Raw genomic sequence first — 27,594 nt, 5'->3', positions numbered from 1 at the left:
GTAAGACCCTGTCTAAAAAAAATTAAATTAAAAATGTAAAATACTGTTTTTCCAAAAGCACAGTTCTAATTTTGTTCTTGTCTTACCTTGCATTTAGATATAATTAGACATTCACAGAATGTAGTAGAAATAGTACAGAGAGGTCCCACGTACTAATATTACAGAGAGGTCCCACGTACTCTGCAGACAGTCTGTTCCAGTGGTTACATCTCACTGACCTGTAGGACAGTACCCAAATCCAGAGATCCATATTAGTAGAACACATGTGTTGCAGTTCTGTTCCATTTTATCACGTGTGTAAGATTCGTGCAACCACTGCAGCGATCGAGATACAAAACTCTTCTGTCACCATGAGGCTCTCCCTCATGCTATCTATTCTCCCTTCACCCCTACTTCCCCACCATCCCCAACCCTGGCAACCATGAATCTGTTCTCCATCTCTATGCTTTTATCATTATTAAAATGTTACATAAATGGAATCATAATAGTGTGACTCCTTGAGATGGACTTTTGTTCACTCAGCTTCATGTCCCTGCGGTCCATCCAAGTTATATCAATAGTTTGTTCCTTTTCATGGCTGAGTAGTATTCTATGGTATGGATGCACCACAATTTGTAACCCATGTTTAGGGATATTTTGGTTGTTTCTAGTTTTGTGTACAAGTTTTTGTATGGATATAAATTTTCATTTCTTTGGAATAAATGCCCAGGAGTATGATAGCTAAGTTGTATGGTAAATGTATGTTTAGTTTTTTATGAAACTGCCACACTATTTTTCCAGAGTGGCTGAGCCAGTTTACAGTCCCATCAGAAGTGGCTGAGGATCCAGTTCCCCCGACTCTTCTCTAGCATATGGTGGTGTCACAATTTTTTATGTCAGCTGTTTTAACAGGTATATATAACATGGTCTTAATAACTAGTGATATTGAGCATCTTTTCATGTTTGCCATCCGTAAATCCGGTGTGTCCTTTGCCCGTTCTCTAAATGGATATTTTGTTTCCACTGTTGAGTTTTGAGAGTTCTTTATGTATTCCAGATACTGGTCCTCTGTCAGATATGTGGTCTGCGAATATTTCCTCCCTGTTGTAGTTTGTCATTGTCCCCCTCTTATCGAGTCTTTCACAGAGCATAAGTTGTAATTTGATGAGGTCCAATGTATCCATTTTTCTTTGACGGTAATTGTGTTTTAAAAAATAAAGCTTAAAATTTTTGTTTTTTGTTTTGTAATTTTGCACGTTTTTGTTTTGTAATTTTGTTTTGGGGGTTTTGTTTTGTGTTGTATGGTTTTGGTTTTGTTTTGGTTTGTACTTTTGTATTAAAAAAATGAATAAGGGACTGTTGCCACCCCCTCTTCCTTAGGATTCATCTTCCCCCAGCCTGACTGCAAAGTGGAGTGCAGCCCTGAGGAAACCCCTTCCTCTGTTGTCCCTGAATATTCACACGGGGGCTGTTCCTGTTTTAAGTGAAACAAAATGGAAACAGAATAAGATTCTGGATTTGTCTAAAGTTCTATAGTCCTGCTCACTCACCTGTAACTTCTGACTTCCTTCTCGGCTGATAAGGATGTCTGGTTCAAGTTTGGCTCTCTTTTTATTCTTGAGGTTGGGCTTCACTAGAAACCCTCCACCCTATTCTTTGTCTTCCAGGAATGCAGCCTCCCCGTTTAGGCGCTCCTTCTAGAGGTGAAGAGTGTGAGGAAGCCTTCCTCTGAAGGCTTCTCCTAGCTTGAAGACACAATGAGAGTTAACAAAGGATGGGTCCCTTGCCCACTGTTAGCATGTGGTCCCTGTGTCCTCTGGAAGTGTCTTCACAGGGAGGCCATCTTGAGGAGGGGAGAAAAATGCAAGTATTTCTTGGCAATATTAAAACACAGAACACCAGTCTTAACATCGCCAGGTCACCATGGTGGGCTTTGTGAGCCAGGCAGCCACATCCACTAACTACAAATGGAGCATCAACTCCATGCCAGTGTTAGTGTTAAAGATACCGAGATACATAAGACCTAACTCCATCCTATTCTAGGAACTTACAATTTACCGTGGGGGGATAGAACAGAGATTCCTCAGCAAGTGAGTACAATGCCATGGTACCACTTGCAGTAGAAACTAACTACTCACACCTGCTTCCTCAGAATTCTCAGCTCACAGTTACACTACTCAGCCTCTCATGGAGTTAGGTGTGGTCGTGTCACTGGGTTCTGGTAAATGGAATATGAGGGCTTTCTTTCTTATTTATTTATTTGATGGAGTTTTGCTCTTGTTGTTGCCCAGGCTGGAGTGCAATGGTGCGATCTCGACTCACTGCAACCTCCAACTCCTGGATTCAAGCGATTCTCCTGCCTCTGCCTCCGGAGTAACTGGGATTACAGGTGCACTGCCACACCCAGCTAGTTTCGTATTTTTAGTAGAGACGGGGTTTCTCCATGTTGGTCAGGCTGGTCTCGAACTCCCGACCTCAGGTGATCTGCCTGCCTCGGCCTCCCAAAGTGCTGGGATTATAGACATGAGCCGCAGCGCCTAGCCATCACTCTTCATTCATAATATCCTCCTATGCACTACCTTCCATTTTATTTTCTCTTCCATTGGCTAAAAGGAGAGGAACATAATGCTAGTCTAGAGGAGAGCAGAGTCACAAGATTGAAGGAGTCTGGGTCCCTGACTGACTAGGGTCTACTGCCCAGGAACACCTACTTGGGCTTTCCATAAACATTGAGATTCTGGAGTGTTTGTTTAGCAGTTAACTTACTTTAATCAGTATCCAGGTCACAGAAATCACAAGTCACTACATTTTTTTTTTTTTTTAAGAGACAGGGTGTCACTCTGTCACCTAGGCTAGAGTACAGTGGAGCAATCTCAGCTCACTGCAGCCATAAACTCCTGGGCTCAAACAATCCTCCCACCTTAGCCTCCCGAGTAGCTAGGACTACAGGCACATGCCACCACACCCAGCTAGTTTTTATTTTTTAAAGGCAGAATCTTACTATGTTGCCCAGCCTGATCTCAAACTCCTGGCCTCAAGCAATCCTCCGGTCTCGGCCTCCCAAAACATTGAGATTATAGGTGTGATATGCTGCACCCAGCCTCTGCTGTCTTTCAAATCTAAAAAGGCTTTATTGAGAAGGTGCCTGATTTCCCTTGGGGCTCATCCCACATTACATCTAGACACTAAGAGTACTACTTACATTTACAAATTAGGATATTGCCTTGTTGCTTTCTGTGCGTGTATTCATTCATTCATTTTCCTCCTTTGAAATGTCATTTTACCCTTACTTGGCTAATAATACTAGCTATACAAAGCACTCAGTTGCATGCTGCCAAATTCCAAATAGCTTATTGCTTTTAGAAACCGCCTCCCCCTCTGACTTTCAGCAAATTCTTCTAGCCTTTTGATAACTTAATTCATATCCTTTCCACATATTTATCCAAAGAGGCAGCTTTTTAATTCTGGCACAGTCACCCTTTTTTTTCCTCCTGGGCTTTGATACTACCAGATGCTAGAGGAAAAACATTTGCAATATGCCTACAATCTATTTCAATATATAATTCTATCCAATTGAATGTCAGGCATTTCTAAAGAATGTTGTTGGTTGATTTAACGTCCCTTGCCCAAGTTGAGGTTTTGATTTGAAATTGCATATTGGAATGCTTTGTGTTACATTTTGCCCCAAATTTATAAATCTATCATGGATTCTCCCTTCTATCTTGCTTCCTTAATAGACGAACTATCAAGAATGAAGTTTAGCATGATATCTTGAGAAAGCAAAAGAAGAAAATCTTATGCTTTTGAAAGGGAATGTGCCCTCAGGCAAAAGTTTTAAAAAATTCTCTGTCTTGTAATACATGTTAGGAAATGCCATTTGTCATGCATGCAGCTTAAGATGGATTAGGATTCCATCACTGATCATGGAATAAATTCTTATACTTTTAATCTTACAAGTTCATTTGCGCCAAGCAATTAGAAAAAAACTGTGTTTGGATATAGTAGAATGTGTCGACCCTCTTAAGAGTACTAGCAGTTTCTAGAAACAATTTAGCAGAATTTTTTCCAAAAGTATTTGGCAGGCCTCATATCCCCATGAGTATACTAAATTTCTTCTCATTTAGGGGTGGAGGTAGGTAAGGGGGACCACTTGTGACCATATTATTCAAACACAGTAAATCTCTTTGTATGGTTACATTGTCTTAATGAGGATGTTTTGCAGAAATCAGAATGCTAGCTTTTTCTTTGAAATGGTTATTTAAGTATAGACTTTAAACATTACTTTTAAATGGGGTTTAATGGAGTTTCTAAAAATTGCCAAACCAAGTGTGGTATTGTTGGTGATATACTTTCCTTTCAGTTGTAACTAAAAGAAGGTATCATTTACTTCTTGAACTTTACAGTGACTTTGCATTTGTGTTTGTTTAAAAAAAAAACTTTCTAGAAAAAAAATTAAAGTTTGTCCCAATAAAGTTTCTTCCAAAGTTGTGATAATATAATTGACATAAAACAAGTTTAAAACACATTAGAGACACATAATACTTAACTTACTTCACTTGAAAGACCAACGTTCGGCAGCTACTTCCTCCAGATGGATTGGTCTGTAAACATCAATTGAATCATTAGTTCTGGGTTTCAATAAACAGGGGAAATAATCTGCTCCCTAATTTCCATAGAAAACTTCTGAGAATTAATGAAACTGTATGTAAGAGGTGGCTATATATTCTTCCACATGGGTACTGTTTCTAACCACTCATTCATTCTTTTAGTCATTCAGCCAATAAGTGTCTAGGGAGGGTCTACAATTCTAGATTTTGAGGATTCAGCAATGAATAAAGCAGACAATGTCTGCCTTCATGAAACTTACTCTCTTTTTCTTTTCTTTTCTTTTTTTTTTTTGAGACTCTCTTTTTTTTTTTATTTTTTATTTTTTGAGTTTCCCTTTGTTGACCAGGCTGGTCTCGATCTCCCAACCTCAGGTGATCCGCCTGCCTTGGCCTCCCAAAGTGCTGGGAATTACAGGCGTGAGCCACCGCACCTGGCCAGAACTTACTTGCTAATGGAAGATGCAGAGATACTAAACAAGTAAATGGTTAAATATATAATATAATTTTAGGCATCAATAAAATTTTAATGAAATCTTGCTAAAAGTGAGGCAGTGTGAGGAGCTATGAGAATATAAGGGTAGGAGTGGGGTGGTTTGACTCCTTTAGATCCAGGGGTCATAAGGAGGGGACATTGGAGAAGATACCTGGATGAAGCGAGTGAGCCATGTGAACTGGGAGGGGTGTCTCCAGTCTAAGGAAAAGCACAGGAAAGTCCTTGAGACTGGAGTTAACTCAGGGAGTTCTAAAAAGAGCCAAGAGGCTGATGTGCTGGAGATCTGGGGTTGGGAGCACAAGGTAGGTAATGAGCCTGGAGTTGTAAATGGGGTAGGATCATGTAGGGCTTTGGGGCTGTAGTCAGGAGACTGGGTTTTGTTCTAAGAGAAATGAGAAGCCCCTGGAGGATCTGAATAGGGTAGTGACTGGTTCTTACTTACATTTCAAAAAAATCACTCTGGATGTTTGCAAAAGGTTGCTTTGAGTGAGCAGGGATGGACACGGGGGTGCAAGTTGGGAAGGTACAGCTTGTGTCTCGGGGAGAGACTGACAGTGGCTTGGGCTAGAACCACAGCAGAGCAGATGGTGAGAAGTAGGCTCCGAGTACATTTCAAAAAAGAACCAACAGAACTTGCTAATGGGTTTGATGTGGGAGATGAGAGAAAATGGAAGCAAGTGAGGCTGATTGCTAGGGTTTTTGCCTGAGCAACTGGTGGAACAGAGACACCATTTCCTCAGGGAAGAGTGGTTTGGGGGTGGTAATCAAGTTTCATTTCGGGCAGGTTTGAAATGCTTATTAGACATCTAAGTGGAGAAATCCACTAGGCAGTTCAACATGTGAATTCTGGCCGGGCACGGTGGCTCAAGCCTGTAATCCCAGCACTTAGGGAGGCCGAGACGGGCGGATCACAAGGTCAGGAGATCGAGACCATCCTGGCTAACATGGTGAAACCCCATCTCTACTAAAAAATACAAAAAGAAACTAGCCAGGCGAGATGGCGGGCGCCTGTAGTCCTGGCTACTCGGGAGGCTGAGGCAGGACAATGGCATAAACCCGGGAGACGGAGCTTGGAGTGAGCTGAGATCCGGCCACTGCACTCCAGGCTGGGTGACAGAGCAAGACGACGTCTCAAAAAAAAAAAAAAAGTGAATTCTAGGGCAGGAGGTCAGGCTAAAGATATGGATTTAGAGCTATCAGTATTTGTAAGGGATTTAAGCCATTGGCCTCAGTGAAATCATCTAGGGAGAAAATTTTGATGGAGAAGATAAGAGGTCCAAGGATGGGCTTGAAAAGTCAGGAAGAAGGAAAAGCCAGCTGCAGAGGAGACTAAGAGCTGAAGTAGGAGGAAAAGCAAGATGACAGCGGTTTCCAGAAGCCAAGCAAAACCTAGTCTTCCCATATTAAGAAAAAAATGGAAGCAGCTGATTAACACCCTTTCAGGTCCTGCACCCTGAGCTTCGCTCTTAAGAGGCTCCTGGACTTGGCCAGGCTGTTGTTGTATCTTGAGCACTCAGGTGACACATTCTGTCACTGGACTGAGGTGGGATGATATAGGTAGTTCAGAATTCAGCTCCAGAACCAGGCTGCCTGAGTCCAAATTCCAGATCTATCAGGAGCAAGTCATGTGGCCTTGTACAAATGACTTCCTCTACGTCTGTCTCCTCGTCTTTAACTGCGAATGAGAGTCAAACCAACTTGTGGTTACTGTGAAGATTAAGTGAGTTAGGAGATGGCAAGTCCTTAGAATGAATGCTTCATCAGCAGAAGATGCTTTCCTATTTACTAATTGAGATTTGTACTTGCTCAAGGTCATATAACTGGTAAGAGTTGGAGCTGCTCATTGAGCCCAAGTTTGTTCAGCTGCCAATCTCAGCCTCTTTCCCACCCCTGTCACTGCAGCCTCCGCCTCCCGGGTTCAAGCAATTCTCCTGCCTCAAGCTCTTGAGTAGCTGGGATTACAGGCATTCACCACCATGTGAGGCTAATTTTTGTATTTTTCAGTAGGGACGGGGTTTCACCATGTTGGCCAGGCTGGTCTCCAACTCCTCACCTCAAGTGATCTGCCCGCCTCAGCCTCCCAAAGTGCTGGGATTACAGGCAGAGCCACTACGCTTGGTCAAATCTCAGCCTCTTAACCAGCTTGCTGTCCTGCCTCCATACAAGATTCAGGGAGCTGGAGATGGTGCTTGACTTTTGCATACAATGGGGGTGCTGGAGCAGCTCCTGCCAGCTCACGGTGCCAGCTGTGCACACGCCTTCCCAGCTGCGCATCAGCCAGGGTGGAGGTGTCAACAGATGCTACACTTAGGGATTTTCCCCCCACCAAGAGTCAGTTGTTAAATATTTACCACACAATACTGTCCATGGAGAACCCCCCAGGAAGTCCAGACACATCTATCAGTTCATCCCCATGGTAGGATGGTTTTGCTGACGCAATCTTCTAAACAGAGACGTTGAGGAACCAGGTATAGAGGCTTTCTCACATGACCAGTGGTGAAGCTCAGGTCCAAACATGTCCTCCTTACAGTGGGAAGGAAGACAGCTTTTACCAGCAAACCAAGCTCCCCCCACATTAGGTAGTTCTAAACGCCCCCTCTCCAATAGCCCTTCTCACGTTGCTAGTTTGCTGGTGCTGTTGACCTGTGTGGCTTTGTCTCCCTGAGCCGGACTAACTCTGAGTATCAGGGAGCCTGAAAGATGAGAGGCCTACACAGCTACCGCCTCCCATCTGACATTTGGCCCAAGGCAGTCGGCATCACCCAGTCTTAACATCTAGCTGCCCTCGCTGGACACAAGGTTCCTTCCTGTTTTGAGCCCGGATCCGTTTGCCTGCAGCTTCCACTCCTTGGGTTTGGCCCAGCCTTCCCCAGAATAAGGCACTGCCCTTTACTACACCACGGCTTTGAAACTGCCGGGACACTCACCACGCCCTCGATTCCCACTCGGCCTGGTGGCTGCAGCCAATCTGAATAGCTTCGTGCCCCAGCTCCCTGTGGCTCACCCCAAATGCTGCCTCTCTGAGACACCTCCATTTCCTCCAGGGCGACTTGAGCACCACCTCTTGGTGTCATTGCTGTGTGTCCTTTCCTCACAGTCATCTGGTTCCACTGCCATTGCTGTCCTGCCTGTCTCCCTGCTGGGACGCATGCCATGGAAAGGTGGTGACTGTCTGTTGGTGCCCAGCGTGGTGCCTGGTTCTCCATGAGTATTTGTTGAATGCGTGGCCATACCCCAGTGGTGAGTCAGACAGGCCAGGCCCGTCCTTCAAGGAAATAATGACAGACTATGAGGGAAATAAGCACAGTCCTGTGATTTGTTGGGGGGCACACTCCAGACAGAGCGGTCAGGGGAGGCCTCCCCAGAGCTGAGACCTGGAGCTGACGAGCAGCCCGTGGAGAAGAGATGGCCGGAGGGACCAGCCAGCGGGAATCCCTGAGGCAGGAAGGAGCTTGTCCCAGCAGAGGGACAGAAGAGCCCAGCACAGAGCAGAGGAGTGAAGGGGTCATGGTGCGGGGGCCCTCGGAAGAGGTGTGATCGCCTTCCAAGGGCAGGGGAGGCTGCTGAAGGGTGTAGGTGGGAGGCTGCCCGGTCCTGCTGTGAAGAGGTCGCTGCAGCAGGAGGGCAAGCTCTTCTCTTCTTGCCTGACTGGCCTGTCGGGAGTGGGCAGAGGCAACTAAGGGCCCCCTGGCACCTAGGCCTCTCTTCTTAGGCCCAGCCTCCCCTCCCCAGGCATCTCAGCCAGACCCTCACCTTGCCCTGGGCCCAACACCAACCTTACACCTCAGTGTGACTTTTAGTCCCCCTTTAAAAGATGTATATTCATTTTTCCATGGCTGTGGTGACAAATTGCCACAAATGTGGTGGTTTAAACTAACACCAATGTGTGATCTTGCAGTTCTGGAGGTCAGAAGTCTCCCATGGGCTCACTGGAGCTACTGAGGTGTCCCCAGGGCTGAGTTCCTTTCTGGAGGCTCTAGGGGAGAAGCCATCTCCTTGCCTTTCCAGCTTCTAGTGGCCACCGCATTCCTGGGTTCCCGGCCCCTTCCTCCATGTTCAGAGCCAGTGATGACCCATCCCTCACACCCTTCTCCGATCATCATGTCTCTATCTCTGCCTTGAGCTAGGAAAGGTTCTTTAATTTTAAGCACTTGTGTGATTAGATTGGGCCCACCTGGGTAATCCTGGCTACTTATCCCATCTCCAAGTCCTTAACCTGATGCTATCTGCAAAGTCCCCTTGCCAGATAAAGTAACATATCACAGGTGACATGGATTAGGACATGGGCATCTTTGGGGGCCATTATCCTGCACACCACAGGACTCCTGGATCTTAAAGGATCAATCAAATACAGTGTGTGAACTGTCACGATGTAGATTCAAAAACTGACTTTAAAGGACCTTGTCGAGACTATCAAGGAAATGTTCACATAGGTATTTAGATGATATAAAGGATTTAGAATTAATATTGTTAAGTGTGTTAATGGCATGTATCTTTACCTGATATTTGATTTGGAATATTACAGGAAAAACATGGAGTGAGACACCTGAAACAAGATTGGCAAAATAGGCCGGGCACAGTGGCTCACACCTGTAATCCCAGCACTTTGGGAGGCCAAGGTGGGTGGACCACCTGAGGTCAGGAGTTTGAGACCAGCCCAGCCAACATGGTGAAAACCTGTCTTTACTGAAAATACAAAAATCAGCTGGGTGTGGTGGTGCATGCCTGTAATCCCAGCTACTCGGGAGGCAGAAGCAGGAGAATCGCTTGAACCCAGGAGGTGGAGGTTGCAGTGAGCCGAGATCACGCCACTGCACTCCAGCCTGGGCGACAGAGTGAGACTCTGTCTCAAAATAAATAAATAAATAAAAGATTGGCAAAATACTGATAATTCATCTGGGTGATGGATGAGGGAGCTTCAGTGTATTATTATCCTTTGTACTTTTGCAAAGATTTAGAACTTTTATTTTTAAAAGTTGAAAGATATAAATAGATAAATATATGTGTAAAATCAGTTGTAAGAGGTTAAGGAGACACATGTGGAACAGAGCTAAGGTCTGTTCTGGCTCCGTCTTTGCTGTCATCCCACCACTAGGATGGCCACCATATGTCCCAGGAAAAACATCAGGCTCACTGCATCCCTCACCCACTGAGAGAACCTGCCTTTACCATCTTTTATGCTGGGGCCTCTATTTCAATAAAACCAATATTCAGAATTAAACAGAACTTCAAAGGTTATCTTGTTTGACCATCACTCCCTCTCCCCAGCCCTCCCACATGCAATCCAGGAATATGCTAAATGCAGCAAAAGTGATGAAATAACCGTAATGTAAGGTTTTATCAATTGCTTACTCAAACCAAAATGAAATTCCTAAGTAGAGCTGTCTGTGCCCATGTTCAGCAGGAATGCTTCACATTTTTGTTGGAGTTGAATATCGAAGAACCAAGACATCTCAAAGGGACCTTCCCAGCAGTGAGGGGTGAGGGGTGGAGGCAGAACTCAGCCATGATTGCCCTGCAAAGCCAGGCTCCTCTCAGGCGAGAGGTGCTCCGCTCGGGTCCCTCTGGTTCAGGATGTGCCACCACCACGGTCTTAGGCAAAACCCCAATTGTGGAGTCCTCCCAGATAAGGTTTCCCAGGCATCTCCTTGGCAGACCCCAGACTGGCCTGAAGAGGGCAAAACACTTGTTTCAGACCTCAAAGATGATGAATGAATGAGATCTCAAATGACTGACATCTCAGAAAGACAGTAACTATTTTCCATATTCCTTGGAGGTAAATTCTGGGGCAGGAACATTTCTCTCAGACAGATAGATACAACCCAGTCCTGCTTTCTGGGACTTTTTATCCCCTTGCATTTTGGCCGCAGACCCCAAGGGTGGGGTGGAGGGGTGTGTTAGAGGCGGGGAGAAAATGGAGCACTACCTGCCGAGAGGAACGCCAACCAGAGCAAGATGCTGGCTCTGAGAACAGAGAGAACAGAATAAGGCCCCTGTCTGCAAGCACCTGTCTTCCTGGGGGAACTTCAGATAGAAGTGGATGGGTCATCAGCTGAGGAGTATTTTTTGAGGATGTTCTGTAGACACACTGTGGAGATTTCAAAGAGGGAAGGGGCCCCACCAGCCAAGGATTTCCCAGCTACCTGGGAGACAAGATGCAAACACATCAAAGGCGACTCACAGTTTAGAGAGGCAAATGGCAAGCACTGTTAGGAACCCAGAGGGAGACAGGCGGGAAATTAGGGACGTCCACCTGGAGAAGCAGAAGAGACTGCAGGGGCAAAGGTGTGGAGACAGTGGGCAGACCAACCTCAGCAGGGCAGAATGTCCGGGGGGAGCATCTCCACACCAGCTGGCCAGGGAGCTTGTGGATAACGCTGACATCTGCCAGGTGTTCCTGAGGCTAGGGACTGGTCTCCTGGGTTGGGGTTCACACTCTGGGAAATGGACTGGCACTCAATGAGGCTGTGAGGTAGAATGGGGCCAGCCAATGGGGGCCTTGAATGCTGGGCCAAAGATATGGAATGTGATTCCAGGGGTGGGAGTTATTAATGGCTTTTGATTGGGAGAGTGGCTTCATGATAGGGTTCTCTTAGGAAAACCAGTGAGACAGCAATGGGCTGAAGGAATGAGGAAAAATACAAAGGAAATTGAACTTAAATTAACATGGAGTGAGAAAGGGAGTGTAAAGAATTTCATGACTGGATGTTGGACTCAAGAGAGAAAGATGTGTAACGAAAGCCCTCATTTATTAAACACCACTATGGTCAAGGCATTCACCTCTCAAATAATCCGGTGCATTCATGTAGTCTTCAGCTTACACATGATGAAAAAGAGGCTCAGAGAGATAAAATGACTTGCATGAGGACACACAGCTGGTCTGCAGTAAAGCTGGAGTTTTAATCCAGGTCTAACAGAGTCCATATGGGAAGCCCTCTCCCTTCCTTGTTCAGGTGACAGGGAGAGTGTATTGTTTTCTCTTGCTGCCTTAACAAATTGCCACAGACCTAGAGGATTAAAACAACACAAATATGTGATCTTGGAGTTCTGTAGGCCAGAAGTCAGACAGGCGTTTCACTGGGCTAAAATCAGGAGTCAGCAGTGCCTTTTTGGAGATTCTGCGGGAGAATCCACCTCCTTCCCTTCTTCAGCTTCTAGAGGCCACTGACATTCTTTGTGTTGAGTCAAGGAATGTGAGTAGCCTCTAGAAGCTGAAAGCCCCCTTCCTCCATCTTCAAAACGAGCAACATTGCCTTTCTTGGACCCTTCATCCCTAGCCACATCTTTGTCTCTGACCACAGTCAGGAAATGTTCTCTGATTTTAAGCACTTGTATCATTGCAGCGGACCCCAGGAGAACCCAAGGCTAACCTTTCCACGTCAACATTTGTACCTTCATCTGATGCGCAGAGTCCCTTTTGCCATGGGAAGTAACATTTTCACAGGCTCTGAGGATTAGGACATGGGCATCTTGGGGGCTACGATTCTGCCCGCCACACAGAGTGAGCCTGCCGTGTGGACACGTGCCTCAGCAGCAGGTGGTGTGCCCATAGCTCTGTTTCAGTAAGCCCTGTGACAAAGGGGACTCAAGAGAGAATAAAAAATAATTAAATAGGCCAGGCATAGTGGCTCACACCTGTAATCCCAACACTTTGGGCAGCTGGGGCGGATGGATCGCTTGAGCCCAGGAGTTCGAGACCAGCCTGGCCAACATGGTGAAACCATGTCTCTACTAAAAACACAAAAATTACCCAGGCATAGTGATGCACACCTGTAATCCCAGATACTCGGGAGGCTGAGGCACAAAAATCACTTGAACCCAGGAAGCGTAGATTGCAGTGAGCTGATATCATGCCACTGCACTCCAGCCTGGCAACAGAGCCAGATTCTGTTAAAAAAAAAAAAAAAAAAAAAAAGGCCCGGCGCGGTGGCTTACGCCTTTAATCCCAGCACTTTGGGAGGCCGAGGTGGACAGATCACAAGGTCAGGAGATCGAGACCATTCTGGCCAACATGGTGAAACCCCATCTCTACTGAAAATACAAAAACTTAGCTGGGCATAGTGGTGCACACCTGTAGTCCCAGCTACTCAGAAGGCTGAGGCAGAAGAATCGTTTGAACCCAGGAGGCAGAGGTTCCAGTGAGCCGAGATTGCACCACTACACTCCAGCCTGGCAACAGAGCAAGACTCCATCCCTCACCCAAAAGAAAAGAAAAACAATTAAATAAAGGACAAAACCCAGAAATTTGAAAAGGAATAACATGAGGAAAACAGCCTGGTTAGAGGAAGGTCTAGTAGTGAGGACAATGCACTCAACGTTTGTTCTAAGCACAGAACACATTCTGTGCAGTTACTCCTGCTGTCACTTCCACTCTGCATTGTTGTCAAAGCCAGCAGCTACGCCATCACCCTTCTAAGAGCCTGACTACAGACGTAAAGGTGGTGGCTAGGTCTGTGATTTAAGTGCTCAATTTTAAATGAATTCTCCGAATTCTAGAGTTAAAACACCTGTTCTTCATCTTAGGCAACTGTCTAAAATCTATGTGTCTCTCCGACCACCTACTCCTCTATTTTTTTTTACGAGTAACCATCACATTAGCAGGCAGACACCCCTTTGTTCCGAGGGTAAGCCATTTTAGAAAGTACCAATTTTATGGACATTACCTGAACTGATAGGATTGTGGAAGCATGAATAAAAAGTGCAGGCTATAATGAAATTATTAGAAAACAGGGCAGCAACTGGGTTAATTCAAGCTCAATATAATCCTTTTTTAATTTAAAAGTCATATCATTGATTCATCTGAAATGTAATAGACTGAAGAGCCTATCGTAACGTGTTAAGTTTAGAAATACACAAATCAGGCCGGGCGCGGTGGCTCAAGCCTGTAATCCCAGCACTTTGGGAGGCCGAGACGGGCGGATCACGAGGTCAGGAGATCGAGACCATCCTGGCTAACACAGTGAAACCCCGTCTCTACTAAAAAAATACAAAAAAACTAGCCGGGCGAGGTGGCAGCGCCTGTAGTCCCGGCTCCTCGGGAGGCTGAGGCAGGAGAATGGCGGGAACCCAGGAGACGGAGCTTTCAGTGAGCTGAGATCCGGCCACTGCACTCCAGCCCGGGTGACAGAGCGAGACTCCGTCTCAAAAAAAAAAAAAAGAAATATACAAATCTCTTTTTGGTTTCTCTTATTTCACATAAAAAGAGACATGGTATTTAATTACAGATCTTTCAAAGAAAGAAAAGGATAACAGAAACATTAATATCACATACTTTGGGCAATAAACTTTAAAGCTTATTGAAGAACCTTTTGATTTTTCAGTTATTTTGATGATTTAATGTAAGATTCAGTATCAGAGATTGTTGGGATGAGAAATTAGGAAAATACTCAACTGCAGGTGAAGACATTTACATTTGATACCTATCATTTCCTTGTGAAAGGACATAGATTTAATTAACTGCATATATGACTACCGTGTGCATTCTGAGGTGAATCTAGCAGTTAGATCAGCTCCCAGGAGTTCAACATGAACAAGTTTTCTGGGAGAAAAGGCAAAACAAACCCAACTTTGAACACTTCAGAAATGAAGGCCACATTTAGACATGTTTGGTTACCATCGACTTTAATGGGAACTACTTGTCTATTTCTGGGAACCAGAAGATGACCTCAGTGGGGAAAGACTGAAATGGAAACAGAGAAAATAAAAAGATCCATTGGGCATGAATGCTCAGAGACTCCACAAAGAACTACGTGTCACAAGGGGATAAGTCCATATTTTGCTAATGAAGACTACCTTTATCTCTCAGAGAATGGCCAAATACTGCTACGTTGTCGTTACAAACTGTTTAATCCTGAAGAAGGAAGCAGGGCTGGTTTCAACACTATTTGCAAATTGCTAATTGACAAGAGGAATGTTAGAAATTACAGAAATGACTGGACTCGCCTCCATTCTGTGAGTACACACACACACACACGTGCACGTGCACGCGCAAATCCACGCCAACAAATAGGCATGAAAAGTATCTTACTGGCATCAAGTTTCTGGCATTGCTATAACTACGTACAAAACAAGCGATACATGAAATGGTAGTGACATCTGTTCTAAAACCTGTGGGGCTTTACTCACAAAACAGTTGTAAAATCTTTGGGGGACAAAAATATTTCTTGTATCTATGCAGATGCTTTCCTCTAAGGGACAGACACACACACACACACAGACACGCACACACAGTCACACGCAAATGAATGTGTTGACCTGAAAAGACAGGAATAAGGAAAGTAAATGTCATCCACTTCTCTAAAATGCCTCTTTAATTTTTCTTCTTCAAACGAAGCTAAATTTATTGCTTTAGATGTGCCTTTTATTTATTTTTTTTAAATCCCAGAACATATTAATTGTCATAAAGCTGAATTTAAGATTCCAGTTAGTAGGCTGTGGTAACATACAAGTAGATGCTAAATGTGTTTGTTTTGATTTGCTAGGAAAACATCTTCTGACCTTGGAAATGAAATCATTTAGTTGTCCGTTTGTTTATGGCCAAAGACTTATGGAGCGTTCTGGATACTTATGTTAGTGTATCTTTGAAATTCTCTAATCCGTGGTGTGTGGGAAATTACACAGCTTGCATTTGAGCATCACTCAGGATGTTCCTCATTAATGAACCCAGATTTGCCTCCTTCCCACAACTCCCCAATATTAGTTTACACTTATTACACGGCAAATTGTCCATGCTGAAAGTGAACTGCAGATGGTAGGATTTAAACACCTCGTTATCAATTTACCCTCTCAGTAAACATAAAGTTTAGAGCTTGCTTCTTTTTTTTTTTTTTTATTTAAGTTCTAGGGTACATGTGCATAACGTGCAGGTTTGTTACATATGTATACTTGTGCCATGTTGGTAGAGCTTGCTTCTTAATCAAGCTTCAAGTATGTTTTCCAAAAGAAAGTTATTTGATATTTTGCTCACTCCAAAGTGTCTTTTAATATTATGTAGCATATTTATAATGTTTTGAATTTTTAAAGCAACTGGCCTCTAGCAAGTTAACAATTTATTCTATTAGAGTAGTTTTAGCATGAGGATATTGTTGATTTTCCCATCTTCGGTTTGGAGGTATGCAGTAAAACATTTTTGTGGACTGTTAAATTTTAGTGTTTGTTCACAAAGCCACTGCATTATATGTTCTTTGAAATCATCGATCTGATAGCAAAAAAGTTCATTCTGCTTGCCGACTTCAGTATGTACTTGGGTCTTGCTAAAGGTAGTGTGGCTCTTACAGGTATTGGCATGATCCTATTGTGGATGTTTTCCTGTGGAAAGAGAAGCAAACTCATCTGTTTCCATAGCATTCTTTAATCTGTAAAGTGTTGTTTCTGGGAAAATAAGGGGTGATGAAGTGTGGGAGGAGAGCCCTGATTCCTTGAGCTCATGTTGAGCAGGGAGGCAGCCGCTCTGAGGGTTCTGTCCATACCTGTGAGAGGGGTGCCTGGTCAGCAGGCCCTGCCCACTCTGTTTTCCTGAACATACTGAGCTTGTTGCTGTCTGTACATCACAGTTACCCTTCACCCTTGATTTTTGTTCGCTTCACCTTTGCAATACCAGTGGCTCTTCTCACTGCAGCATCCTACATGCCACAAGCTCAGCAAAACCCTGGGGCTTCTCCCTCCTGCCAGAAGCCACAGGAAAGTAAGAAACGAAAAAGAATTTTCAGAGAAATGGAGGAGGGAACAAGACACTGAGAATGTAAAGAAATGGAGAATCCAGTAGTCTTGTCTGTGGCCATTGGGTAACAAAACCCAAGTGACAAAATAATTACTGTAGTCATTTAGTTTTAGCCAAAATTGCAAGTGTTACAGAAGTGCTAAGTGAAGCTTCGGAAGTCAGCCCAGGGCTGGGAGCGGACTGCCGACAGCAAACCGCGTGCTCCCGGCAAAACAATCCACCCCTTTTCTAGAAAATGGAGATAACTTTATGAGCTTACCTCAAGTAATTATTTGTGAGAAACAATTGAATGAGTATGGAAGAGGTAATGAGTGATTTTCAAATATTAATATTGAAAGAAGCTCTGCTGAAATCGGGTATGTTGAATGTGAGCGGTTTTAAATTTGGTGGAGATAAAGAGACCTGAGCCACGCCTGTGATCCCAGCACTTTGAAAGGCCAAGGTGGGAAGATTGCTTGAGTTTGGGAGTTTGAGACCAGCCTGGTGACATGGCAGGACTTTGTCTCTACTAAAAATAAAAAAAAAAAATTAGCCACGTATGGTGGTGCCTGCCTGTAGTCCCAGCTACTTGAGAGGCTGAAGTGGGAGAATTGCTTGAGCTTGGGAGGTGTAGGCTGCAGCAAGCCGTGATTGTACCACTGTACTCCAGCCTGAGCAACAGAGTGAGACTCTGTCTCAAAAAAGGAAAAAAAAAAAAAAAAAGAGACCTGAGCAAGAGTATAGGTTGGTTTCAAATCTCTGCTCTGCCACTTACTAGCTGTGTGACCTTAAGTAGGTTACTGAATCCTCTGAGCCTCTGTTTCCTTATGGGTAGGAACTATCTCACGAGGGCTGTGATAATAACTCAGGTCACGGCAGGTAAAGGGCCAGACCCATGACAATGGCGGGGTGATGTTCATCAAATGGTAGCTATTACTGTTTACGTAGGTTAAGATAAATCGGTCACCACTGCCTCTTATAAATTGAAAAGAAATCCCTCTCATACTTATAAGCTATTGTATTCACGGTTATCAGTGAGATGTGGGTTGAGTTATCTGATCAGGTAGATAAGAGACTGCCCCTTGGAAGCCTTTAAGCATACCTGTGGAGGAGAGCAGCCACGCAAGAATTCTGAAAATCCGTTCGTGGCATCAGGTGAGAGAGCACGCCGCCATTGCAGACTCTAGGACATTCTTGGAGGGATGACGATCGTTTTGACAGCACACGGGGGACCTGCCTGGCATGTTGATAAAATCATCCAGGAGATTTTGCAAGAGCTAAAACACCGAAGCTGCTCCCTGAGACCTGGCCTTTGTCTCAAATATGCAGCTGTCTTCAGATGGAAGAGATCAGGTGCCGTGGGTCCTGGACTGGGCGAAGCAGGTCATTTGGTTCTGGTATTCAGGCCACACTAAGAACCAAGTATTCCCAACGTACCTAGTGAAAACAGGCTACAAGTAGCCTAAAAACGATGTCTTGAAAGATTTTTTTAAAATTGTTTTTAGTTGTTGTTTTGCCCTTGCTAGGAATAAAACAGGACTGAGAAGCCCCAGAGCTCTTAGGAACCCCATTGAGCAGTATCGCATTGCCAAGTTCCATTTCCTGGCTCTCAGTAGCCCTCTGTGATAGTGCTTTTGGGACCCAGCACTGCTACATCTGGATATTTACCTAAAAAGTTTGAAATCTGTATGTCAAGAGATACCTGCACCCTCATATTTATTGCAACAATATTCACAATAGCAAAGATGTGGAATCAACCTAAATGTCCATTAAAGGATGAATGGATAAAGAAAATGTGGTACATAGACACAATGGAATACTAGTCAGCTTTTAAAAAGGAAGAAATTATGTCATCTGCAACAACATGGATAGAACTGGAGAACATTATGCTAAGTGAAATATGCCAAACATAGACAAATACCACATGTTCTCACTTATATGTGGGATATAAAACAATTGAACTCACAGAAGCAGAGAGTACAGTGGTGGGTACAGAGGCTAGGGGGAGGTGGAATGGGAAGATGGTAGCCAAAGGGTACAAAGTCTCAGATAAAAAGGATTAAGTTTGATTTTTTTTGGACATCTGCACAATGTGGTGAATATAGCTAATAGTTGAGTACTATACATTTCGATATTGCTCTGAGAGTATATTTCAAATGTTCTCATCACAGAAAATGTTAAATAATTTATCATTATGTTACAAAAAATAATAAAATTTCAAATGTAATTGTCCACTTTGGAAAAAATTCAGAAATTTCAGAATTTATGCCAATAATTCACATTTTAATGAATCAGAAGAAAAAATAGTTGGTCATTTGTTCAAACTGTTGAATATACAAAGAACTCCAAGTTCATGTGCCCACTCCATGAAATTGGGAATATCTGGAAAAAGGTCTGGCGTGGATTGGTCCTTGGATCCTACAAGTGAGTGAGCCTGGCCTTTAGTGCCCCACGTGCATGTGTGAGGTGGGACAGCAGGCTCCGGTTGATGGACACAGCGCGTGGGCACATGCACTGCCCTCAGCATAGCTGCCTCAGCACTTCAGGACTTAAAAGGACCTCAGAGTCACTGAATCAAAGCTCCATGAGAGTCAAATTCCTCTGTGAATTCCTTTCTTGCAGGGAGGGTGGGGAAAACTGTCCAAACCTCAGTTTTTTGACGGTGAGTTTAATTTTTGAAAACAGCAAAACTTCAGACAAAGCCAACTCTAGTGAGGAAGGTCAACAACCAGGATGAACACATTTAAATAAGGTGGGGTCAAAAGATGACAAAACTGGTTTGCTTCTCTGACCCACAAAATGGTTCTGAGAGGTAGTTCCAGAAGCACCTAGAGTAACACCCTCGTCCCACTGCTGCTGCCGGCACAACCTCTCCAAGGGTGGATGGAGAGCTCATATTAACATCTTTAAGGCTGGGCGCAGTGGCTCACACCTGTAATCCCAGCACTTTGGGAGGCTGAGGCAGGCAGATCACCTCAGGTCAGGAGTTTGAGACCAGCCTGACCAACATGGAGAAACCCTGTCTCTACTAAAAACACAAAAGTAACCTGGCATGGCAGTGCATGCCTGTAATACCAGCTACTCGGGAGGCTGAGGCAGGAGAATCGCTTGAACCCAGGAGGCAGAGGTTGCAGTGAGCCAAGATCACACCATTGCACTCCAGCCTGGGCAACAAGAGTGAAACTCCGTCTAAAAAAATAAAATAAAATCTTTAAAAATGGGCATCATCTTTGGCTCAGAAATGCAATTTTAGGAATTTATCATAAGGAAAGTATTGAGATGATACACAAAGATTGAACTAATAGGAAGTTTGGTGCAGTGTTGGTCACAACTTAAAAATTTGAACTGGTCTAAATGTCCAACAGTAGGACTGGCTACCTACAAGGGCATATAAAGTCGACAGGATACTGTGCAGTCATGAGAAATGATGCTACCAAAATGTTTCTGTTGATACAGAAAACTGCACACATTCAATGAAAAGAGCACACAACAGATGAGTGGACAAAAAGCCATGAGATATGTACACAATGGAATACTACTCAGCCATAAAAAAGAATGAAATCCTGTCATTTATGGCCATGTGGATGGAACTGGACAAACATTAAGTGAAATGAGCAGGGCACAGAAAGTTAAACACCACTTGTTCTTGCTCATTTGTGGAAGCTAAAAAAGTTTATCTTATAGAAGTAAAAAGTAGAGCAGAGGATATTAGAGGCTAGGAAGGGTAGGAGAAAGAGAGGGATAGGGAGAAATTTATTAAAGGATACAAAATTATAGCTAGATATGAGGAATAAGTTCTAGTGCTCTATACCACTGTAGAATGACTATAATTAACAATAATATGTTATATAGTTTCAAACAGCTAGAAGGAGAATATTGTATGAACTCAACAAAAAGGAATGATAAATGTTTGAGATGATGGATGTACTAATTACCTTGATCTGATCACTATGCATTATGTGTATTGTAACATTGTTACATACCCCATGAATATGTACAATTATTATTTATCAATGAAAAAAAAAAAGCAGGTTACCTACAGTGTTAAGATATGATCCAGGCTAAAGTTTGTAGATCATAACTTGATCTACATGGGGAGAGGATAGAAAGTGATATGGAGACTGGAGGCAGAGGCTCATGCCTGTAATCCCAATACTTTGAGAGGCTCAGGCGGGTGGGTTACTTGAGGCCAGGAGTTCAAGACCAGCCTGCAACCCTGTCTCTACTAAAAGCACAAACATTAGCTGGGCGTGGTGGCTCGTGCCTGTAATCCCAGGTACTCGGGAAGCTGAGGTACAAGAATTGCTTGAACCCAGGAGGTGGAGGTTGCAGTGAGTCAAGATCATACCACTGCACTCCAGCCTGGGTGATAGAGTGAGACTCCATCTCAAAAAAAAAAAAGGGAAAAAGAAAAAAGCAAGTGATATGGAAAGACATGCGCCAAATTGTGAATGGTGAGCAGGATTATGGATATTTTTTACATTCTTTTAGCTTGTCTATATATTCTGACTTTTCTGTAACAAAAATCTATTTTTATAACAAAAAATAATACAGGGAAATGGGGGGGGAGAGAGAGAGAGAGAGAGAGAGAGAGAGAGAGCGAGAGAGAGAGAGAGCGAGAGAAAGATTTTGCTATACTTAAAGAAAAACTATGAGGTTCCTGCATAGTTTGCTGGAGCTGCTGTAGTAAAGTACTACAAATTGAGTGGCTTCATCAACAGAAGTGTATTGTCTCACAGTTCTGGGGACTAGAAGTTCAAGAGCAAGGTGCTGGCAGGGCTGGTTCCTTCTGAAGGCTGTGAGGGAGAATCTGTTCCTGGCCCCTCTCCTCACTTCGGGTGCTTTGCTGGCAATCTTTGGTGTTCCTTGGCTGCTGCGGCATCACTCCAGCCCCTGCCATCATCTTCACGTGGCATTCTCCCTGTGTAGGTCTGTGTTCCAGTTTTCTTTTTTTATAAGGATACCAGTTATATTGGATCAGGGACCTACCCTACTCCAGTATGACCTCATCTTAACGAATTACCTCTGTACTAACGTTATTTTTAATTAAGGCCACATTCTGAGATATTAGGGGTTAGGACTTCAACCTGTGAATTTGGGGGAAAAGCACAATTCTACCTATAACAGTACCCAGGGAGATGGCCACACGGCTCCTACCCCACTGAAGTTAACGCCTACCTCCCACCACAACCCACCTGGCTGTTGTCCAGCATGAGCATGGGCCAGGATCAGGAGCTATGGGGTGGCATCACTGACCTTCTCCCTGTAGTGCTCCAGGTCCAAAGAGATTATAATGATTACTGAGACTTGAGCACCACATCCTCCCTGCTTTGGGATGCCCGGGCCACGGCTGCAGATCTGTGTGGGCACTCACATTAGCACCTCTGATCTAGGAAGCCCGGTTTAAAGATTCGAAAGGAAGGAGTAATCTAAAGAAAAAGAAAGGACACATGCCAACTTTTGCTTGGATATAGGAGTTGTGATTAAAAAGCAACAACAGAAAAACAAGAGAGAAGAAAAAAGTATTATGAATATTACACATTAAATCCCACACATGGATGTTTATAGCAGTTTTATTCATAATTGCCAAAAACTGGAAACAATCAAGATGTCCTTCAATAAGTGAATGGGCAAACAAACGGTGGTACGTCCATGCGATGGGACATTATTCCGCAGTAAAAAGAAAGGAGCTATGAAGCTTATTTATGAAAAGCCATATCATTCACAAAAAGACAGAGGGGCCAGGTGCAGTGGCTTACGCCTGTATCCCAGCACTATGGGAGGCTGAGGTGGGTGGAACACCTGAGGTAAGGAGTTCGAGACCAACATGGCCAACATGGCATGGCCAACATGGTGAAGCCCCATCTCTACTAAAAATACAAAAATTAAAAAACTAAAAAAAAAACTAAAAATACAAAAATTAGCTGGGCGTGGTGGTACACGCCTGTAATCCCAGCTACTCGGGAGGCTGAGGCAGTAGAATCGCTTGAACCCAGTAGGCAGAGGTTGCAGTGAGCCCAGATTGTGCCACTGCACTCCAGCCTGGGTGACAGAGCAAGACTCAGTCGCAAAAGAAAAAAAAAAAAAACATAGCGGAGCTTCAAATATACACCTGCTAAGTGAAAAAGCCCATCTGAAAAGGTGACGTATTGTCTGATCCCAACTACTACATGGCAAAACTGTAGTGATGGTAAAAAGATTGCTGGTTGCCAGGGGATGGGGGGAGGGGAATAGGTGGGGCACAGAGGATTTTTAGGGCTGTGGAACTATTTTGTATAATACTCGAATGGTGGAGACATGCCATTAGACATTTGTTGAAACCCATAGAATGTACCACACAGAGTGAACCCTAATGTAAACCGTGGACTTCAGTTAATGATAAGCTATCAATATTTGTTCATCAGCTGTAACAAATGTACCACACCAATGCAAGATGTTAATGATTGGGGAAACTGTATTTAGGGGAGGGAAGAATATGGGAACTCTTTGTACTACCTGCCCAAGTTTTCTGTAAACCTCACAAGACTATTAACTAAAAAAAATCACAACTCCAAAATATATTCTGAATAAAGAAATTTAAAGGAAATCATACACTTAGCTACCCTAAAGGAGCTCTTGGCAGATAAAAGTTTGGGACACCGCCAAGAACTAGCTTGTTTTCAAAGGCAGCTGAGAAGACACAGATGCCCCAAGTGTGACCCAGCGGGATGCCCCAGGATGAAAACAACCCTGCCTGCTCACACCCATCTCAGACTCAACAGAGCCCTTCCAATCTCTCTCAGCAGTGTCGGGCTTGGGGGAGGGGAGGTAGACCCAAATTCTTACTCAAAGAAATAACAGTTTGGAACATCCACAAGAGTGTCAACAAGTTATGTAGATCTTATCAGCATGGCATTTTTGGTGCCTCCCAGCTATCCAGCAAGGCTCCACCAGCCTGTTCACACCCTGCGGCTTCCCACGCACCCAAGCCTATCAACACCTCGGAGGCTCTGCCCAGCAGGCCTGCCTCCCCAGGGCATGACCAGCCCAAACTTTCTCTCCTTCCTCATCCTCTCAGGATCCCATCGTACCGTCCATCCCCTCGGTCTGCACAAGAACCTGCTGTCCATTCCTCTGCTGACATTCTGTACCTTGATTGAGGCTACATGTCTATAAATTTAAACAATACCTTTATGCTCACTTTGGAAAGAATACTCAAGGTGGAAAATTTGGATGTCATACCCGAGGGAAGAGAATGTGTCGTTTCAGTATCGTGAGAAATTATGCAATGTCACCATGGAAGTATTTTAAGCTTATACGAGGTGTTTCCATGTTTGCAGATAAAACATCACGATTTTGCAAAACTGTGGAGAAGGGATAAGGCAGGAGACTGAAAGCCCTTCTAGTTCCGGTTATGTACATATGCTGCTGCCTGATCATGCAGACTTTCTAGTGTACTTTTGTTAAACAATGCAAAAAAAAAAATTTATTTAGACTAATGAAAATGAGAGTCTTTCTATCTCAGCTTTCTTTCACAGTTACTTGTTCATTACACTAAAGTCAGTGAATGGCTCTCTGTGTTTGTTTTCGTTTTTAGGCAGCCTTAAGTGCCTTGAAACAATTTTCTGAACAAGGACTGGATCCAATCGATGGAGCAATGAATATTGAAAAAGGTTCTCTTGAAAAGTGAGTAAATCCCATCAATATTCTCACACTTTTAATTGTAACTGTACAAAAGATAAGGCATAGATAATAATGTTTTAAAAAGTCAAGACAATAGTATCTACATCTTACACAATTATTAGTAATATAATTAAATGTAAAGAAATGAAAACCAGTATGTATGGCCATACACATCTCCTGTAATATTTCTGTGAAAGTTTTAACCTACTAATTGATCATTGATTTTGCATTTCTTTGCCTTTGTTGGAAATATTTGTGTATTGTCCTGACTGTAGAGACTTGTAAAACTTACAAAAGATTGTTTTTCACTTCATACTGTAGAGCATTGTCTGGCTAAGCCATTTTCAGAGGTAAAAGTTTTTACTCACATTCCTGCTAAGTTGTGGGCAAAGCGGAGGGAAAAGAAAAAGAAGTTGAGAGGAGGCGCCCCTCCCCTTGGCTGTGTTTGGTTTTTCGTATTGTTTTCTATGAAACACCAGCACACGTTGCCACAAAAGTGTGACTCCCAAGGGCTACAAAGGCAAAAATGCAGCTATCATCATTATTTCTGAAATCCAGCTCGTAGCTTTGTTTTAATGAGATGTGAACAGAAGGTCTCATCAAAGTGACTGAATTTGGGGTCTCTCCAGAGACTCAATTTATACTGAAAAAAAAAAAAAAAGGAAGGTTTATATTTATACAGTAGAATTCAGACTCTTTCCAAGCAATAGTAATAGCAGGTAGGATCTCAGAACACATGCAGGAGATAACATTTTTAGGTTTAAAAGAAAATAAAAATAGTCAACCGAGGAAGTAAAAACCAGATACACTGATCCTACAGTTAAATGAGCATTACAAAAAAAAAAAAATTAATAAGAAAAAACAGCATTTGGTCATTAATGTCTAGAAGGTGAGAGCGTGAGAAGAAAACATTTGGTAAACAGACGTGGCATTTTAAGTTGTCTATAGATCGGCAACCATTTATAAGTTAATTTAATCAAAAACATTTCCACATGATCTCATCAGTAGACTATCTGAACATAAATATTGTTGTTTCACTTTAAAATGTCACTTTTGTGGTGACCTTTGAATCCTCTGTGCCATCTGCTAATAAACATGTCTGAAGATGTGCAACCCCAGGCCTTCAGCTCTTGTTAATGTATTAATCTTTCAGACAAGCCAAGCATCTGAGAGAGAAAGCGGACAATAACCAGGCACCCCCGGGCTCCATCGCTCAGGACTGCAAGAAATCAAACTCGGCCGTCTAGCAGCTCCCAGAACCTGCGGCTGCCACCGCATCCTTATAAACCTGTCAGCACGCATGAGGGTGTCTGTGTTCAGGGAAATGAATGACTAATACCATTATTTGAGTCTTATGTGAAGACAACACTATTCTAACACAAGAGATAATATACGTGGTACTGTTTATTCAACTGGGGAAAAATAAAACTTTGAGCATTTCCCTTGGAACTTGAGATCAGATCATAACTCATTTGCCCAGAGGCAGCAGAAATCTGATCCTGCTACTGGAGCTTAAAATAACAAGTAAAGAAAAGTGTTAGAAACAAAGCTAAAATTTTAACATGGTTAATAATAGAGAAGTTGGGTTTGGTTCTGTTGTTATGATTGTTTTGTCGTGGTGCTTGTGTTCAGTTATATTCTCTCTCTCTCTCATTTTAAATAATGCTTGACAATTCAAAAATGAACCAATGATGTGCTGTGGAATGTGATGGTTGTCTTCATAGAGAGTCACATGGTTTCTCTTTTTATGCAGATATTTATAATCTTCATCCTATATCAGTAGGAATAACTATAAGGTGCACTACAAAAAAGATGTATGCAAACAAATATGTTTTAAATCAGGTCAGATATTTGATGAAAAATACGAACTAATGTTAGGAGCAAGTAGTTTCAACATACTCCAGGAACTGAGAAACAAAACAAAGCAATTGTGGGTTTTGAGCTCCATATACTCTTAGCAAGTAAGGGGGCGTCTTGCCTCTATATATCATTTTCCCGGATTCCACTCCCTGTTGTGGGAATCGCGCCCACCCCATCCGTGTGTTGTAGCCACTCACGGTTTGCATCAAGAGTGTTTTTTGTAACTGCCTCTGGACTTGGGACAGTGAGTAGGATCAAAAATAAATACTGTACATGGCGGGGAAGGGAAAAACCTGTTGGAGTTGCTTCCAGCCAGCCACGCTCCGGGCCAGCATGTTGGAATCCAGCGTGGAGCAAATGCAGTAAAAATGTGGTTGGTTTCTGTGTGAAACGCTGCTGTTGTTCTTTCGTTCTCTCACGCTCATCTTTTAAATATCACCTCCGTGAAACCCATCCGAAAGGCCACCACCCGGCCTAGTCACCCTGCCCAGCAGTGGGATTAGAGAACGGATAGGCTGTACCTGCGAAACTGCAGAGCCGCCTCCTGGGTGACTCGGGCCGGTTCCTGGCCAACGTCATCGCATTGTTCAGGCTTTCTCCTTATTGATTTGCAAACGTTGTGCAATGAGAAAACACTACATGGTCTAACTGCTCGACTCAACATGACAATAGGAATATAATTATGTAAGATTTCACAAGCAAAACCACCACAAATCATGATCTGGCTGACTCACACGCGACTGGAGAATAAACAAACAGCAACATAAGGAAATAACTCTAGGGTTGTTTTTAATGATTCCCATGTGGGGAAGTCCGTCAGTATTGGGAGGGCTGGGTGCCCTTTGAGGAAATAGGTTATGTTACATAAACCTGAGTCCTTGCGAAAAAAGCAGCACATTTGTAAAGTTGGAGCTCACAAAGGTAAACTGGATGGAAACACAGTCCTGCTGCCTGACACCAGCGCTCAGAGGGCCCTAAATCATTCCCTTTGAAGGGCATAGGCCTTTCCTTCTGCTAGGCCTTCGCCACCTGAGGTTTAGACCCTCAGATGGGGCAAGGGACTGCTTCAGGCAGGATCATTGAAGTGGATCTTCAGTTTACCCAATGCAATAAGCATAGGCTCCCTCCGGCAGCCAACATCGAGCTACACCAAGGCTGTCAGGTCTGTAGGAGAGCGATGAGCTCCGGGAACAAACACAGCTAATCAGTTCTCACGACCCAAGTACCTAAAGGACTTAACTCTTGAGCTGTCTGACACAGCTTATCCTTAGATAAGTCATCCTTAGAGCCAATAT

The 27,594-nt window shown here is 43.6% G+C and overlaps 1 protein-coding gene across 5 annotated transcripts in view; it reads left to right on the top strand.

The window, feature by feature from the left end:
• STAU2 (staufen double-stranded RNA binding protein 2) overlaps window positions 1–26,690 on the top strand; it is a 345,902-nt gene extending 319,212 nt beyond the window's left edge. For 2 of the 5 annotated variants that reach the window (XM_033202823.1, XM_033202811.1), the window contains 2 exons: window positions 24,354–24,442; window positions 25,593–26,690. In XM_033202823.1, coding sequence (XP_033058714.1) covers window positions 24,354–24,442; window positions 25,593–25,686 — 183 coding nt within the window. In that variant the 3' untranslated portion in view covers window positions 25,687–26,690. The remainder of the gene's footprint in view (window positions 1–24,353; window positions 24,443–25,592) is intronic. The other 3 variants (XM_033202819.1, XM_033202818.1, XM_033202820.1) reach the window with 2 other exon arrangements.
• Window positions 26,691–27,594: the final 904 nt, after the last annotated feature.

This window comes from Trachypithecus francoisi, unplaced genomic scaffold (genome assembly GCF_009764315.1).
Source record: "Trachypithecus francoisi isolate TF-2019V2 unplaced genomic scaffold, Tfra_2.0 Lachesis_group7, whole genome shotgun sequence".
Taxonomy (NCBI): Eukaryota; Metazoa; Chordata; class Mammalia; order Primates; family Cercopithecidae; genus Trachypithecus; species Trachypithecus francoisi.
This window is presented reverse-complemented; position numbering and strand designations above follow the sequence as displayed.